The sequence below is a fragment of the Ylistrum balloti genome, unplaced genomic scaffold (assembly GCF_031769215.1).
Source record: "Ylistrum balloti isolate Yb309-2 unplaced genomic scaffold, AGI_CSIRO_Ybal_v1 Utg370038, whole genome shotgun sequence".
NCBI classification, from domain to species: Eukaryota; Metazoa; Mollusca; class Bivalvia; order Pectinida; family Pectinidae; genus Ylistrum; species Ylistrum balloti.
This window is the reverse complement of record NW_026782097.1, coordinates 1919228-1939569: the sequence shown is the minus strand read 5'-3', so window position 1 is coordinate 1939569 and position 20342 is coordinate 1919228. Positions and strand designations below refer to the sequence as shown.

General features: G+C 34.6%; 1 protein-coding gene across 1 annotated transcript in view; it reads right to left on the bottom strand.

Moving 5' to 3' along the window:
* The window catches only part of LOC132548965 (acetylcholine receptor subunit alpha-1-A-like), a 97810-nt gene extending 90912 nt beyond the window's left edge, over window positions 1-6898 (bottom strand). Inside the window, exon 1 of the mRNA XM_060212867.1 lies at window positions 6716-6898. Within this exon, the coding sequence (XP_060068850.1) occupies window positions 6716-6898 (183 nt within the window). The remainder of the gene's footprint in view (window positions 1-6715) is intronic.
* Between the last annotated feature and the right edge of the window lie 13444 nt (window positions 6899-20342).

The following is a 20342-nucleotide window of genomic DNA, read 5'->3' as shown; positions in this document are numbered from 1 at the left end:
TTTCAAATGTTAAAATATTCATTCACAAATTTGTAATATTCATATATATCTTTTTTTTCAGTTCTGGCTTTTAAACCATCTTATTGGCAGTTTGTATTTGCCTGGTTCCACGGAGTAGTTCACTACATTGGTTTTAGTAAATTTATCTTGTTGTCACCGTTCAGATTCTTGGAACATCTTTGACGAAATGTGGACATGTATTAAGCTTTTGAGTTGTAACACTACAAGAACTGTTCAGATTAATAACTGTTTTAATAATCTACACTTGTTTCACGCTTTAATTATCATTTCCCCTAGAATGAAAGAACTGATCAAGGAGTTCAAGCCTGGTTCTGGATTTGTATTTTTTTTTACAATTCCAACCGAAGATGATTGTGTTAATAAGACAGTCAGCAGCGCACGAATGACAAAAGGAATTAAGTAAATTCTGTTTGACAATTGGACAATCGTATGTAGATTTCCGTCTTAACAACGCTACTAAGAGCCACTATATTGGTCTGACATTTCCGGCCGAAGAGACATGTGGGGGCGATATAAGGAGCCTTTCCCTCAGGTACTAGCCTTTCAACACATTTCTATGGACTTAAAAGTGCTGTAGCAATTTTATGTTTCAGTTATTGTCATCCAATCGGGAAGACCTAACAGTTAAGTCGATATTTTTTTTCTGTTGGTCAATGTCTGAACTCTTGATAAGTCCCGTTGAAGCCAGATGATGCCTAGTTCTACACGTATACATTTAGTGGTAGAACATTAATTGACTACATTTTCTACAGTGTAAAATGTTGAATGCATTGTAATTAAGCGAGACTTCAAAAACTGATAAATATTTCACCCAAATTGAAATAGGTAGTCCAGCTAATGGATCACAAACTGTTTTAAATGTAAACTAGCAACGGAATTTTCATTCGACAATATGTTACATCATATTTTGGTTGAATAATTATTTTCCGTTGATGATAAGTTTCTCAATCAAATTGAAAATGGAATCTCATTTATTGGTGTATTCAAAATATTCTAATTTAGATCACCCACGTGTTCTCGTTAATAGTGTATATGTACCTGTGTTTGTAATACATGTGTACTTTAAATGATCTGCAGTACCGTGGTACGTTATTTCCACTGAGGATACATCTATTTTTACTTTGAAGTTGTTTACCACTGATAATACATGTATTTTTACAGGATGGTATTCACCACTGTTAATACATGTATTTTTACAGGATGTAATTTACCACTGATAATACATGTATTTTTACAGGATGTTCTTTACCACTGATAATACATGTATTTTTACAGGATGTAATTTACCACTGATAATACATGTATTTTTACAGGATGGTATTCACCACTGTTAATACATGTATTTTTACAGGATGTAATTTACCACTGATAATACATGTATTTTTACAGGATGTTCTTTACCACTGATAATACATGTATTTTTACAGGATGTTATTTACCACTGTTAATACATGTATTTTTACAGGATGTTCTTTACCACTGATAATACATGTATTTTTACAGGATGGTATTCACCACTGTTAATACATGTATTTTTACAGGATGTAATTTACCACTGATAATACATGTATTTTTACAGGATGTAATTTACCACTGATAATACATGTATTTTTACTTGGATGTAATTTACCACTGATAATACATGTATTTTAACTTGGATGATATTTACCACCGATAATACGTTTAACTTTACTTGGACATGTAATACGGAGACACACATGTGTATGTTGTATTTTTCACCGCCTTTGTGAAAAATCACATTATCAGCTCCAATATATCAATACTCAAAATGTTCACTTTCATTGTGCTAGCGTAACGGCCTAGCTAGTCACTGCGTCTGTGTGACGACAGCATAACGACCTAGCTAGTCACTGCGTCTGTGTGACAAACGTATAACGACCTATGTTGTCACTATGTCAGTGTGACAACCGTATAACGACCTATGTTGTCACTATGTCAGGGTGACAAACGTATAACGACCTATGTAGTCAATATGTCAGTGTGACAACCGTATAACGACCCATGTTGTCACTATGTCAGTGTGACAAACGTATAACGACCTATGTTGTAACTATGTCAGTGTGACAAACGTATAACGACCTAGCTAGTCACTATGTCAGTGTGACAAACGTATAACGACCTATGCTGTCACTATGTCAGTATGACAAACGTATAACGACCTATGTTGTCACTATGTCAGTGTGACAAACGTATAACGACCTATGTAGTCACTATGTCAGTGTGACAAAAAAAGGATAACGACCTGGGTAGTCATTCTGTGTCAGTGCGATATAGGTATAACTACCAAGGTAGTCTCATCATCATGGTGACAGAAGTTCCATATATACATGTAGGAGGTTATTGTCCTAATGTAACAAATGTAAAAATCCACAATGTATCATAATTGCAAAGTGGCAGAATTAAATACATGAGCTAATATAGTCCAAGTGTGACACAAGTAACAACCAACATGAAGGTAGTAATGGTCCCAGTGTGACACAAGTAACGACCTACCAATAGGTAGATATGGTCCAAGTGTGACACACGTAACGACCTACATGTAGGTAGTAATGGTCCCAGTGTGACACAAGTAACGACCTACAAGTAGGTAGTAATGTTCCCAGTGTTACACAAGTACCGACCTACATGTAGGTAGTAATGTCCCAGTGTGACACAAGTAACGACCTACATGTAGGTAGTAATGGTCCCAGTGTGACACAAGTAACGACCTACATGTAGGTAGTAATGGTCCCAGTGTGACACAAGTAACGACCATATGTAGGTAGTTTAAATCCCAGTGTGACACAAGTAACGACCTACATCTAAGTAATGTATTTATAGTCCCAGTGTGACACAAGTAACAACCTACATGTAGGTAGTATTATAGTCTCAGTGTAAAACAGGTAACAACCTACATGTAGGTATGTTATTTATAGTCTCAGTGTAAAACAGATAACAACCTACATGTAGGTACGTGTATTTATAGTCTCAGTGTAAAAGAAATAACAGCCTACATGTAGGCACGTGTATTTATAGTCTCAGTGTAAAAGAAATAACAGACTACATGTAGGTACGTGTATTTATAGTCTCAGTGTAAAACAGATAACAACCTACATGTAGGTACGTGTATTTATAGTCTCAGTGTAAAAGAAATAACAGCCTACATGTAGGTACGTGTATTTATAGTCTCAGTATAAAACAGATAACACCCTACATGTAGGTACGTGTATTTATAGTCTCAGTGTAAACAGATAACAACCTACATGTAGGTACGTGTATTTATAGTCTCAGTGTAAAACACATCACAACCTACATGTAGGTACGTGTATTTATACTCTCAGTGTAAAACACATCACAACCTACATGTAGGTACGTGTATTTATAGTCTCAGTGTAAACAGATAACAACCTACATGTAGGTACGTGTATTTATAGTCTCATTGTAAAAGAAATAACAACCTACATGTAGGTACATGTATTGATAGTCTCAGTGTAAAACAGAACCTACTTGTAGGTACGTGTATTTATAGTCTCAGTGTAAACAGATAACAACCTACATGTAGGTACGTGTATTTATAGTCTCAGTGTAAAAGAAATAACAGCCTACATGTAGGTACGTGTATTTATAGTCTCAGTGTAAAAGAAATAACAGCCTACATGTAGGTACGTGTATTTATAGTCTCAGTGTAAAAGAAATAACAGCCTACATGTAGGTACGTGTATTTATAGTCTCAGTGTAAAAGAAATAACAGCCTACATGTAGGTACGTGTATTTATAGTCTCAGTGTAAAGCACATCACAACCTACATGTTGGTAGTTTTAATCCCAGTATGACATATGTAATGATGTAGGTAGCCTTGGACACAGTAGGTAATCGTACCTGCAGTCTTTGCTGTTCCCCCATCTGCACTGGATAGTTAACGGTAGATGTATCCCTGTAGGTTACTACTATCTATTTAGCCTCTTAACGGCTGTGATATAATAGAATCTAAATACAAATCTCATCATTTATGTATTATTTAATATTCTGCTTCACTTTTAAATATATTATTGATATACAATCACTGCATGGTACGCCGTGTAATACATACATGTATGTGGCGCTGTTTCACTATCTTGATGTCGATGACCTAATAAATCTTATGGATGTTTGGCTTCCCACCTGTTCTTGCAGCTTTGCGTTCTAATTCTCTGCGTGTTGCATGCGACATTGTTTCTGTGTGTGTGTGAGTTGCAAGTATCCGTCAAAATGCCACGCTAACATTCAACAAACAACGCTGGAAATCACGTTTTTTCTGATTACAAATTCATTTTATAGAAATACAAGAACTATTCTTTTTTTTTACACCATAATGTTCAAAAACTAAAATCAAAATTGCGTATTAACTATTATCGAAGCAAACACGTTTATCTTTACAATGTATCGTGTATGTATATATAGGAAAAAAACTAAACAAACGCAATTCGCATGGTTTAGTTTCTTATCGACGCTGAAGGCTATCTCAGAGTTTCTGATCTTCATGTTTACACCAAACAATGCAGTTTTCTTAAGTTACATTTTTACATAACGGCATATATTCTATTGTGAAAATTTGTCTTGTATCAAAATTTTGTTTTATGTAATAATATGACTATACACCGCTCAATTGTATTGTTTAGTTACATTTCTTTATAACGGCGAACATCTTGCATTTATTATCTTTTATTGTGTTGCTTCTAAGTAATTTACCGCTCAATTGTTTGATAACATTCCAGACCAATGCATTTAACTTTAGAAGTTTCTATTAACATGTATCATCGGTAAACTATACACTGTTAAAGCATTTATCTATGATTCAAAGTGGTAATCTATCGCTGTTAAAGTGTGTTAATATTTGTTAGTGGTAAACTGTTCACTTTTGAAGCCTTACATTAATGTTTACCAGTGGTAAGTTATACAATGTCGAAGCGTTTATTAATGTTTACCACTGGTAAACTTTACAATGTTGAAGCGTTTATTTATGGTTACAGGTGGTAAATCATCGCTGTAGAAGTGTATTAACATTTATCAGTGGTAAACTGTACACGTTTAAAGACATATTAATGTTTATCAGTGATAAATTATACAATGTTGAAGCATTCATTAATGTTTATCAGTGGTAAACTATACAATGTTGAAGCGTTTATTAATGTTTATCAGTGGTAAACTATACAATGTTGAAGCATTCATTAATGTTTATCAGTGATAAATTATACAATGTTGAAGCATTCATTAATGTTTATCAGTGATAAAATATACAATGTTGAAACGTTTATAAATGTTTATCAGTGATAAATTGTACAATGTTGAAACGTTTATTAATGTTTATCAGTGATAAATTATACAATGTTGAAGCATTCATTAATGTTTATCAGTGATAAATTATACAATGTTGAAGCATTCATTAATGTTTATCAGTGATAAATTATACAATGTTGAAGCATTCATTAATGTTTATCAGTGATAAATTATACAATGTTGAAACGTTTATAAATGTTTACCACTGGTAAACTATACAATGTTGAAGCATTCATTAATGTTTATCAGTGATAAACTATACAATGTTGAAGCATTTTTTAATGTTTATCAGTGATAAATTATACAATGTTGAAACATTCATTAATGTTTATCAGTTTATCAGGTAAATTATACAATGTTGAAACGTTTATAAATGTTTACCACTGGTAAACTATACAATGTTGAAGCATTCATTAATGTTTATCAGTGATAAATTATACAATGTTGAAGCGGTTTTTTCCGTGCATTATTTACAACTGTTCGCCATAAATTTTGTTTTCGGCAATTTGCTTTTGTCATTGTTTAATCTCAAAGCACCGGAATTCTTTATTTGAATGTAGCTATTAGTCCATTGATATTGCATTGTTTTATACAGACACAGATGTAAGCTGGGACTACACAATCCTTCCTTCCCGCAAATATCTATATCCTATAATATCACGATGTCTGGTAATTAGGGATACAATCTAGCATAAAGTGTCGTCTACATTCTTATGACGATGAAACCAGATACTGTACATAGAGAGCCAATGGAAACTTAGCTAATGTTTTTTTACTATTTTATCTCCGACTCTAACTGGATCTTAAATACGTCTCGTTGCCCATTAAGAAATACAATTTTGTTCTAATAGTTTTCAGTTTTTGGACATATTTAAAAAATATCTGAGAAAAAGAAGAAATCAAAGATTATGATTCTCATTTTCAAAAACTGTGAGTTTGATAAATTCTACATGAAAGGATTTGAGAAAGAAACATTAAGTCTGAAGTCAAAGATTATTACAAGAAAAAATATGTTTATCATAATTATATTATTATTATTTCATTTACAAAAGTGAATATTTAAATGAAGTGCCACAAGTGAATAAAGTGTATAAAAATGCATGATATGAATTGCGGGGTCCTTGTGTTAACCTGTCTCGGGTGTCGGTACTAGTAAAATAAGAAAGAACTCACCATATCAGCGATTTGAGTAAGGGTATATCCGAATTGTACTGTGACATTATGCGAGGCATTGTAAACAGGTCTCGCAGCCGTATCGTAGTGAGCAAGAATATTCTGTAATAAACGATGCTCATCTGGCAGTCTGTGATTGTTCTTTTTGGACGAAACTACAATCAGAAACAAACATAAGACTTGCATTAATAAGTAATTTACTTACCATATCAGAAATCTGGGTGAGGGTAATCCCAAACTTAACAACAACCGTTTTAGCGGCATTAAATACTGGTCTAGATGCTTGATTGTAATCATATAAAACAGTCTCCAAGAGTCTTTGTTCGTCTGTTGGAAGGGCAAGAATTTCAATTCCTAGGAAAATCGCCAGAATAGCCAGGAGAGGCATTTTCAAGTAAAGATGCATTCATTCCTATTGACTAAATAACTTCCATTGTTTTAGTGAAAAAAACAGCCAGAATTACACATCCGTATAGTACTAACTACGAACCATTGCACAATGTATACACTAGATTCCGCTCAAAACACGTTGTTATTAATAAAGGACAACTTCACACAAGGCCTCTCCGTGTTAAAGCCAGCTTCGTTGTGTGTGAGCAACCTGACGATACGTATACTAATAGCGCGGCAATGAACCCATTTTACACGTGGGTGTTTTTATATTCCATTCAGAATATGAAACACCTCCTTGGACTTCATTCACGTATATTCCATAGTATAAAAACCCGTATTGTATAACGGCACCACCAGAAGCAGCACACGAACAGATTTATCTTTGATACTTGTTACCAATATTTGATAGACAGCTGCTTGTCTCAGTAGAGATTTTAGCAAGTGGGCTCAGCACGTGGTCACTAGTTAGAGCGAGTCTTAATGGCCAATCAGATCGTCTCTTAAGAGTAGGTAGTGTCTACACGAAACAGAAAAAAAGAGAATTTGCCAAGAATGTTTAAAACTTGACAAAACTATAAAATAGTTTGATGGTTATATATTAGAAAACACACATGCGATATGCTATCGATTTCTTTTACAAATCAAGCAGTGTGTTTATCTATCCCGGGTTCAAATTAACACTATCGCTGATATACCGCTCCTCGTGTTTTCAATCTCGACTTCTGCCATCTCACAGAAGACCTAAGAATTACACCTTCATCACCAGAGAGCTCGGCGACACATAATACTACCCAACATACGGCTCTCCCGCGCGCGCCTTTCAGCCACGCGATAGGCTGTATCCATTCTAGTAATACGGCGAGGACAAGGCTTAGTAATGGTGAATTGAAAATTACCTATTGTTCATTGGAGAGGAAAAAAGCGTCTACTGTAGGTTAAAATTGGGGAACCATTGAAACGGTCATCACCGAAGCAATCAACATCTAATATGTCTTATATATATAAATGTACACAAGATTATGTAATCTGATTCCGTGATATCGGTGGAGCAAGGATCGATTCGAAAAGGCCAATACCTATTGCTGGATATTTGGAACTGCATTGCGTATGAGGAAATTATTACATACTTCCTCATGGACAGTGCTTGCATATCGTGTCTGTGCAACAAATCATATTTCATTTCCTTCATGTGAGCTATATTGTGCATGGATAACAATCACGTGTTGTATATGGTTACATTTGCCTAGAAAAATAATACTATAAAAATGCATTTCACTATTTTTTTTTCAGATGACTATGTCTAGATTTCAGCTGTCACGTAAATACCACATACTAATGAAGGGTAAGACTGTTATAAGTATAATGTGTCGATATACACGCTATCACGTCCCCTGGTGCGGACGTCAATATACAACCATTCTGATACAATCATATACTGATAGTAGGGCACATGCCACTGCAGTCTCCAATAGCTTCCAATTTGCACAATATCCTTACATAGATCAGGTAGGGTTAGGGTAAAACTTTTAAAACCCCTCTGTATCTCAGGACACCCAACATAGATGTCGAGATATCTTCCATCTTATTGCAGAATTTATGTTATACCGTCCTGTTTTTCAGTCTATATACACAGACTTATCTCCCTGATAACATTACATTCTATCATCAGTTTACCTATAACCTAGTATACATATGAACCTAATCGTATACAGAACTTCATGTGTCGTCTAGCATATATACTAAACCAATCTGAAGCAGAGCTATGATTTGATATTTTTTAACAAACCTGATATCGTCAAAACTAATATCACCAAACGGAAGCAGCGATAGGTTGAGTAAAAGAATAACAATCAAATGTGTTTTATCGCGTTGACGTTGCTTGTCCTGTAATCTAACAAAGAATGAACCTTAGATGTAGATAAGAAATTATCTAATAAACAGACGACAGAAGCATCATTCCAAGCTTCTTCCTAACTATAAACGATTCCAAACTGTAGTGTATTACCCTGTTCACCGATAAATCTGATATCTAACTTCAATTATACTAGCAACTACAATACAAATCTTACATTATAATTGTAATATATTACCCTGGTTACTACAAATCAAATGTGTTATGTAACTGTAATTGTATAAGTTACCAACGACAAATCATATACGTAACTAATTATAGTAGTAACTACAAAGCAAAATCCATATCTTATACGTAATATAGTACCCCCGTAACAGAAAACAAATATTACACGTAATCATAGCAGCAATTACAGAAGTTTAGTAGTGCATATAATATAGTACCTTCGTAACAGAAAACAAATCTTACAAGTAACTGTGATTATACCAGCAATTACTAAACAATTAGTAGTGCATATAATATAGTACCTCCGTAACAGGAAAAACTAAACTGATAACAACAAAAAATCCGATATTGTACATTGTAACTGTAATAGTTTACCCTAGTAACTAAAACAAATCTAATATGTAATTGTAATTATACTGGTAAAAAGCAGTCCGATATTGTACATTGTAACTGTAATAGTTTACCCTAGTAACTAAACCAAATCTAATATGTAATTGTAATTATACTGGTAAAAAGCAGTCCGATATTGTACATTGTAACTGTAATAGTTTACCCTAGTAACTAAACCAAATCTAATATGTAATTGTAATTATACTGGTAAAAAGCAGTCATATTGTAATGTAATAGACTACCCTAGTAACTAAAACAAATCTAATATGTAATTGTAATTATACTGGTAAAAAGCAGTCCGATATTGTACATTGTAACTGTGATAGTTTATCCTAGTAACTAAAACAAATCTAATATGTAATTATAATTATACTGGTAATTACAAAACAACTCTGATAATATATATGTAATCAAGCACCCTAGTAACTACAAAACAAATACGATATTTGTTATATAGTTCCTTAACAAAATAAGCCTACTTTACAACTGTAATGTATTATTAATGTATCCTTAAAAACAATGAAATATATATTTGTAATACAATACCGTAAAATATTTATAAAAAGGTAGACATGATTCGTTATCAAGTTCTGATTGGCGAGCAAGGGATGGGTTCCTAGAAGTGCAATGTATCTAAAAAAAAAACGGTTAGTGAAAATATGTCGGCGTATTATTGTCTTCATCAAGCCATAGCAATGTCTCTCCCATCATATGAATGGTCTAAAACAAGACGTTTATAAGGCACTTTAATCAAAACCTTTCTATATTCACCAGATTTAATATACAATCGTTGTCTGATCTTGCTTTCTCATGTGCATTATGCTCACATTACACGTCTATGGTATTTGGACAACAGGTGTGCCGAACAATATCACAAGATTATACAGCATGCCAGCCGACACATGGTCTTCAAATATCATTTGAAAAAGGCTTTCGCAACTTCGGATCGATATTAGATCAATACAGGGCAATCCTCCTTGGGTGTTAGGGTTACTCTACTTCAAACCCTAAAGAAAACATATCTGTAGTATTCCGTTTATTTATATTTTGTATCTTAAAATTCACGGATGATGATGATGATGATGATGCCAACGAACTGAGTTTTCAAATAGAATCAGCAGCCATCAAATGTCGACGACAGTTACTTGTTTGTATTAAATGGCGGTACATTCTACAGTATAAATATTTTACTTTTAACAAACTTTGAACTAACCAATGAGGTAGTTCCATAATGAAACTACTAGATTTACGTTTGACTTCATCTCGCGCTGGGAATAACCTTTTCTCCTAAGTCAATCATTTTTGCGGACATGAAAGTTCACCATCGTCATCTTCAACATGCAGATCTCGATACCTAAGGTTGTATGTTTACCCATTAGCTGTCGATATCAACGCTCAGTGTACCACTGAAATCGTTATATCACTTAAACAGCCTAGCGGAAGCTGCCTCCTCTGATTGAGTTGTACAGTGTAGTTGATGAGACAAAAATTGGATTCGACTTTCATTCCATCTTCTGGTGAGATATACAATGGTTGGTATCAATTCAACAATCTCTTGTTTTCAAATTAAAGGACATCATGAAAAGGTCACATTAAAGGAATAGACCAAGCTTCTGATAAACGTTCAGTTTTGTATAGAACACAAATAGTTACACAGCCACGTGTATATTTTATCTGTTAAGTTACGTGTCTTTCAAGCCAGAAATCAATGAGACGGATATTAGTTCTGCTTTTCTTAAACCTATTAGTTTTATTATATAGATATATACAGTTTAGTTCTTGGTACAACAACAATCGCTTTAACACCATTTTGCATGTATTTATATCACATTCTTGTCTGCGGTGTGTTCTTCCTCACACTAAGGTCTAATTTATCGTATGCCCTTGCTTGAAAGTTACCATACCCGGCCGTACCTCTTCAGTATTGTGAAAATAAAATAATGGAATTTCCTCATAACATTTATATTAAGATACAAAGAGAAAGGAATGGAGATTGCAGTCCACCTGTTGGAATAGCTGAAACAGTCCTTACAACAGACAGCTATAATGTTCCTGCTAACTAAATGTACCCCACTCTTGCCTGCTTGTTTTCATACGAGATTTCAGTTATCAAAGAACTTATCTACATTTGAAAGGAATACCTTGCCAAGTCTTCCATTTCATTTTCTTAGATTGACATTTCTTTTGATAATAAATAAAATTGTTTATCTGAAAGCAACGTCTTCGGTGTTGATATAAGTATCTTGTTACAGGTTATAGTTACATGTGACTCTAGGATCACATCAATTTTGAATTTATCTCCCCCTATTTATCTGCCCGCTTCTGACAATGACTGGTGTTGATGAAAACGTATTAAGCTAAGATTTATCGGCATCATTGTACCATTGTAACAGAAGCGAAGTTTTATAAGGATGTCACACCTTTATGGTCAATCAATCAGATGATAATTTTTCATTCGTGATGAAGCATTACTGTATTTACGTGTGGAATTTATCTCGATATCAATATATGTACAGAAAGTGAACAATCTGTCTATCATCATTATTTACACTATCATATATAATAGTATAGCAGCACATGTATAGATGCATACTTATGAAATGCTTGTTTTTATTTACCATTCCAAGTCTGATGATCCTCATTTATAAATCTTACATCACATCCCATAATGCAATTTTCAAATGTAATTTAACTTTCTTCTCGATATAACAATGAGGCCAAATACAAGTCCACAGATAAGCTCACCAAATTGAAAATATTTCGCTAAACAGATACATAACCAACCAAGGGAAGAACTGTGTTGAACAAGCATAATAAACCAACAAGTATTTTCGTGACATAGGGTTGAAGTTGGTATTGGAGACACGAACGTCAAAAGAACTCATCCATCAAACCTTCCTTAATTCAATATTTTAGAAACATCGTTATGGTTCTCTGCTAATTGATTTTTTACGATAAACAAATTAGTAGTTTTCCTACCATGGTAAATTGGTAGGTATTTGAGAGGGAAAACACTAACTGTACTTTACGTGTTCTGATATGTCTGCAGTATTGTTAATTGATTTTGCCGTGTGTATTTGTATAGAATGTCTATGACAATAGAAAGCAAATTTTAAAGTATTCCTTATCAAGAAAATATGTTAGAAAACAGATATGTCATTACAGAATACAACAGAATAAAATGAAAATTGAAATGATAAAACAGCATATTCATTGAAAATAAAATATGACACAAGAACGAATTATGGAGTAAATGGCAGCGGTGCTCAATCCTTAATATTATTACAGTTAAGAGATAGTTATATATTAATACACTGAATACAACCCCCAGTAATATCGTACATCAGAAGAAACTCATTATATATCGTGATATAAGATTACAGTTTTGTTTCCTTAGCAGCTTTTATTGATATTTATTGTTAGATGGCCCACTTATTGAATTATTTCTCAATATTTCAGCAACATAGCGTATCTAATTAATTTATTGACAGGCTCTGCATTTAAATAAATGACGTTTATCTTAAATACGATTCCAATGTATAATATATTTACAAAAATCCTCCACTAAAGATGACATTCAAATTATGTTTTTAGGCGGTAACATAATGAGAACTATAATGTATCTTCTAGCGATTTACACAATAGACATAATTGCACTGAATTTAGTATAAAGAACTGTGCAGTGACTACATCCAATTTGTACCTCGGCGCACCTGTAGACATCAGGTATCACTCTTTGAGTTAAAGAACAACAACAACAGCGCAACAAGTCATTGGAATAATAAGAAAGCGTTGAAAAATTAACAAAATCGTAATTCAAATACAGTAATAACAATAATAAGTACACGGAGACCATTCGATAAGTTCAGTGGCATTTCAACAATACGTTCCGGAAAGATAGGCGTCTTCTGCTAAATTGATAACGACTGCTTTTTAATTCTTGGTCAATTCAAGTTAGAAACGCAGTCTTCTCAAATAGAAAAAAATACCCACCACAGTCTAGTCTCCCTAAAGGACAGAGTTTAGTTGATAAGATGTACCAAACTATTACCATACTATGGGAACTTACTGTGTTTCTTTATAGGCTAGCATGCTTTTGTTCAATTTATCGAAGAGCTTATGAGGACAAGTCACAAAGACCTTGCAAGGTCTTTCAATTTCACTTTCAGATTTATTATTTACGTCTTTCAATAACAAGAGATGTAATCACCACGTCCATTGTACATACCCAAAAGGATAGGAAGGTACATAACAAAAAAGACATTTTCATACAACGAAGCCAACATCGACAAAGCTGCATGACGATTTAAAATTCCCTAAAATTAAAAATTTTATATTTCTGGATAGCAACCACCTAGATCCCTAACCGATAGATTACACACATATCGCAAGTGATCCGCTATTCACGGTTTTGTCAACTGACAAATTTCAAATTTAAGGAAATGCAAGTTGATAAACATTATGGAGATGGTCGTCATAATAATTTAATTGAGAAATATTGTGTTTCTTTGTACAATATGAAGCTGGACAGGTTTGATGCTCGTTACTTAGCGTATTGGTTGCGTTTGTTTAAAGAATCTGCAGAAATATTTTCTTAAAGAACATGCAAAACAGATATCGACAAATACACAGAAAACCTCAATCAGACACATGTCAATATTGCATCCAAAACCACAAGGAAACCTTAAAACAGAAATGCAACCCCTGGTGGACGAAAACACAGCTCATCAAACGGGAAAGTTAATGAAGGAAAAGCCCATCAGATATTAATTAAAATGTCATCGAATAGCAAAACACTAGAATATTTATTTGGTATGGGGTTTATTACGAACAAGTACGCAATCAGTGATGTGTTTCTAACATATCTCGTTGCAGCAGGGCAACGCAAGGCCCTATGTTGATAGAATTTGTCGTAACGTCCCATATAACGTCGTTCAACTCACGCAGGCCCTTATTCAGAAGTGGAATACTATCCCTAAAAGAACGATAAATACCTTGATGGGGTCAATTTAAAGGAGAGTAAGATCAACGACTGAAGCCAAGGGTAGGCAGACATGCGTCTGATGTGGATCGGAAACGGCGTATGGTACCCTTCTTTAAACGCCATTCACGCCAACTTCGTCAACAAAAATCATCAAAATATATTAAGTAATGATAAACTAATCGGGAAACCCAAACAATGAGCTAATGAGTCATGTAAAAATAATAACTATCAAAAATAAACTTTTCCGCGAGTATACATGAAATTGAAATATTGTTGGAAGATTACAAGATTTGATCAGGACATTGTTCCCTGGTAGCAGACATTCCCACTACGGTGATCTACTCTATTCCTTTGATAACTACCTTTCTGTGTATCATTAGACATACGAAGCTCGATTATATTGCATTTTTGTGTAATTTTCTTTCTCCTAGATGACATTTTCTACATTTTCAGAAGACCAGGACAATTATTAGACAAGCCGAGAAGCAGTTATTGCCTTCTCTCTCGCCATACCACATTTTAACAGTTTCTGCCGCAAGCATCCTGACAATATTCCCAGATTTTAAGAGCTGAAGACATTTTACTTTTTATGAGGGCTCTGCTCAGCATGGGGACAGATATTATTGGTACCATTTTATACAGATTCCGCTTTAGGAAATAAAGTTTGCATTAGTAAGCGCTTTTTATGCATGGTGCGCACGTAACAAAACTTAACCTGTAGTACCTTTGCCCCCTATCACAAAGACGCTTTTACTAAAGCGTTTCCTCCCCGCAGAACACCTACATGTACATCAATGAAATGTATTAAAAGCTGCCAATCGTGATCATCATTGATTAAACAATATGCCATGTACAAGACATCTCACCAACTTCTTGGTGAATATTACCACTATTGCAATAGAAATATCTGCAAGCCTCAAGGTCACATTAGTAAAAAGCAGAGACTGAGATTGTACAAGAGACACATAAGTGAATAACACCTTTTAATACAAATACGGAGTTAGATATAATAGAGCAAAACTAGGCTAATCATGTTGCAGTATTACGATAATTAAAATTTACTATTCATGATAAGGATACGGACCTCCCCCATTTATATTGGATTTAGAAACTTCACAAAAAGCCATGTAAGCTAATATTTGACGCTCTTTCAAATCGATTACTTCTACAAGAGCACCTGACATTTTTTACTCTGTACACCACCAATTCTAAACTGAAGGAAAACATTTCTTCTCTTGTTATAGGAGCTTTCTTTTCCAAGAAAAGTGAGTGTTAATACAAATAAAAGGTTGTGCACTACATAGTAGTATATCTCGTCCAGATCGAGGGAGAAATGTATGGAAGACGAAATTATAAAACTGATTGAGTTTCTGGTTGATAACATAAGCCGCTTATCTCGATCTTTTTCTACAAATGACACCAAGGAAATATCAGCATTTCAACATAATCGTAATCCAAACACAAATTCCATACAACTATAGTAAAACTTTGAACAAAAGAAAGATTTACACGGTTACTAGTGCAAAATTACAAGGCGTGAACGTCTGCAGCTTCACAACGACATTCGCCATGTATTCCTTGGTCAATCCAAGTAAGTAATGTCACGTTTTCAATTGAACAACAACGAAATCAACCAACAGATTGCCACCAAGCTGAATGATAAACGTGATGATTTCTATTATGGACAACGTTATAAACACCATGTAAAGTTTGCAATGAATATGTCTTGATTCGAACTAGAAACAATTTGCCTTTCTTTAACTACGAACGCTTAGAAATGATACAATATATGAAGATGTATCGAGAAAGGAAAGGGAAAATCAAACCCGATATCATGCTGGACAACACTGACCAATGGGTTCACGTTTTATACGGAACGCACATAAATCAAGATCTTTCCAATGAATCACTGGATCAACAACCAAAAGCACGACTGTCTTTACTGATTCTAAATATTCACTGTCGCTTGAAATACTGGTATAAACAACAAGAAAATAACAATGTGCATCATTATCAAAATCCAAATTTAAATTCAATGACACTAGGGCAAAATATCAATAAATGGAATTTACAAATAAGAACAATGTTGTATAGAACAAAGGAACCAACACACAACCGATGGTGTTTACGTGTCCTGTTTATTCAATCGGACACAATTCTAGACCTTGAATCATACACATAATTGAGAATTCACAACAAAATATGTATGCATATATGTTGATACGAGCCCCCACTCCCCCCCCCCCCCCCCCCCCCCCCCCCCCCCCCCCCACCTGACTCTACACGAATTAGCACTTACAGATCATTATTCCTGAGGAAATCGATGTAATCCCACCTTTAGTAGGATTCCTACCCTTCTGAGAAAGTATGATGTTTTACTTATTCATAACCAAATTAGGTAATATGTAACTAGTGCAGCAATGCAGCCGTTCAATTTTTTTTCGTGGAATTATTGATAAGCCATGCATCGATATTTCAGCAGAGAATCTCGAAGGTATACTCTTCCTGCAAATTAGGTAGCACACCACTAGATGTTTACTACAGAAACTTGTGGAATAAAAATACAAGATACTACGCATTATCCAATATAAATGTGTATTGCTAATATATTTGTTTCCTTTATAGAGCTTGTAGATCAGTTGAAAGCCTTTGAAACGTTATGATCACAGTCTCGTTTTGATTTATATTGATATGTTTTCCAACCATCAGTTGTACAGTGACTTATCCAACCTTCCAATAAAAATGTACAATTTCCAATCAAACCGCTCCAAACCAACCGCAAAATGTTAATCGGCCTTTTCACTTACCTAATCAAATGTTCCTCCAATCTACATTGTAAGTCCCGTTACAGGATGTTGTACTAACCTACGGATTATTCTGCTGTGGGGTTTACAAGCAACATGTCTAGTCAGACCTACCTCCTCAGATTTCTGTACCAATCTACCCACTGAAAATATACCAAACTGTACCAAATTACATGCACAAACTCAAGATGTACCAAATCAGTATGATACAATAACTTACCAGCCCAAACTGTACCAAATATCCCTTATTACTATATACCAACTTACCACCCCAAACTAAACTAAATCTCCATCGATACAATATACCAACTTACCACCCCAAGCTGTGCCAATTCACCTTGATACAATATACCAACTTACCACCCAAAGCTGTGCCAATTCACCTTGATACTATATACCAACTTACCACCCCAAGCTGTGCCAATTCACCTTGATACAATATACCAACTTACCACCCCAAACTGTGCCAATTCACCTTGATACAATATACCAACTTACCACTCCAAACTGTACCAAATCACGAATTCAAACTGTGCCAATTCATCTTGATACAGTATACCAATTTACATGTACCACCCCAAACTGTAACAAATCGCGAATTCAAACTACCAAATCTCCCTTGATACAATATACCAAATCACGAATTCAAAATGTACCAATTGACCTGGTACGAAGTAACAAATCATCACCTCAAGCAGTACCAAATTACCAACTAGAAATGTATCAAAATATCACTTCCAATAGCATTCATTTACCAACTCCAATTCTAATATATTGTCAAAAATAATGATGTCAATCGGCTGCCTCAACGAACAAACACCTAAATATCAGTACCGAAAATCATTAAGGTAATCACATTTGTATCGTCCTAGTTTTTTTAATACTATGATTGCGGATCATGCCTCTCCGAAATAAATCTGCCATAATTATCCGATGAGCTTTATCTAACGTCCTGAAAGACTCTGTAAGCCAAATGTATGCACTTGTCTACATTGTGTATATTGTAGTTTTTTTATATGATAAACTTCCTCTATGTCCTTTGTTAATCTGAAACGAAGGGAGGGGGGCATCTTTAATGTAACCAGGTAGTGTAAGTGGCAAGTCTTTAACGTTTCCCAGTAGACGGCAGCACCAGACAAATCGATTTAGGCCAAATCTAAAGGGACGTGTTTATGGCTATATAAAACACCTAACGTGGCACTGGTAATCACACGATGTTTATTGTTGAAGTAAATCGTCCCGTGTAAAAACATATATTGACTTAACTGCCAAATAAATGTGCCGAAAAGGGATAATATATTATAATGAAAAAGCAAGAGGTTATGGAAATGTATCGATAATTTCGATCGTTTGTTGAAGCAACAGCTTCATTACGAATCGATTTCGAATTAATCATGAGGCATTATGTAATCTGCATTGCTTGTTTGCTATCTGGTCCTGTTTGGCTGCTACGTGTGTATTTTATTTCGCTTGTTTGATATGTAACTTGAAAGGTTTGTTTGACTTGAGTTGGGGCTGACTGATTAGCAGTTTACATGGCTTGTTTGATATGTAAATTGTGAGACTGTAAGCCTTGTTTGACATGAATTCCGGTGGGACTGACTGATTTGCAGTTTGCATTGCCTGTATGGTATGTAGTTGGGTTTGTCGTTTGGGTGAAGTATTTGTACTTGAATGGCTTTTGATGGGTGTGAAATTCGGTTTGGCTAATGGAAATGTAATTTGTACATGTAAGGCTTGTTGAATGTGAAATTCGGTTTGGCTAATTAATATATTATTGGTGTGGCCTGTGTGATGTCCACAGGTAGATTTGTTTGTCTGATAGGTGTACTTGTTTGAAATGAAATAGAGTTTGGCAAAGGTAACTGTAATTTTTTATGGTTGGGAAATCAGGGTAAACTGACAGAAATGTAATTCTAAAGCCATTTTTGTTGTGAAGTGTGCTTCAGCAAAATATGTAATGTGAGACGATTTTAAACTTTTTATCGTATTTATCGTCGTATAGGACGGAAATTCAGCATATTTGCTTAACTATCCATATGTGTTACGAATCATTATTGTATGGGCTTTAAACAAGAAACAAAACTCAGCAAAGTCTCACTCAACCATTTTCTGAAAGACGGCCGTATTCCCCGATGTAGCTATGTCAAATAAGGCTGGTATCCAATGAAACCGCCGTTGGGATGTGTTTAAATCACTTTAAGGTGATATATTTTGTCATATATACATGTATAGGTACACAAACTAGAAAATGGTTGTCAAGTGTCCAAATAAAAAATAATCTCAGAAAACAGGCCTCTTTTTCGTGTAGTACTTAATTCTCCGGAGATCATTCGCATAGCTAGCGTTCCTCAATTAACCAAGAAAGGAACGGAACAAGTTCTCCCCTTAAATGATGAATCTGATTGGTCGATTTCATTTATTGACCAATCAAATCGTCCCTTGAATAGTGTCTGTGCCAACGATGTGAAAATCGACAAGTATTTGGCGGAATACCGAAGACTGTTCTGCGGCGAGTGATTTTCTCTTTACCAGTTATTGTACACCATACAAGCCCTCCCCAGAGATTGCTATAGGCCCATTTGATGTAAGCAGTTGTTGTTTGCGTGTTTGGTGCATCCAAAACATTTACATTCCGGCAATCGTTGGCTACCCGTATCAACCAAGTATCTTAAGAGTCGAAACCATCAAATCTGTATAAGTTTGAGAACTATACTACTCTAAGTAAATGGAAAATTAATTTCAGATTTAAAAAATTGATGTAAAATATTCTGTATCTATATATTGTATAAAGATGAAACAAAAAGGACTCACAAGCTTCCTATATCCATCACACCTTCGACAAACGTTATAAAAATAGAATTTAGTCATAGCATGGTACTTTACATAACTGTACAATATTGTAACATGAGGTCAACACATGAGACATTTCCATACCCCAGCCTCAAAATGAAAACGTAGTAGGATTTTGAGCTATCCGCCATTAAAAACTGACATAGGACATATTAGTCTTGAACAGGATGTATTTGCAAACCCTGAGCATTTGATACGAAGTGACCATAACCCCTGGAAAATCAAAGATAGGCATACACATTTGAGTATTCTAGTACGTTCAATTCTATGTACGTGTAAATTCCCATGTTAATCAAGAGCATTTAAACCTTAATAAAAAAAATATGGCCAA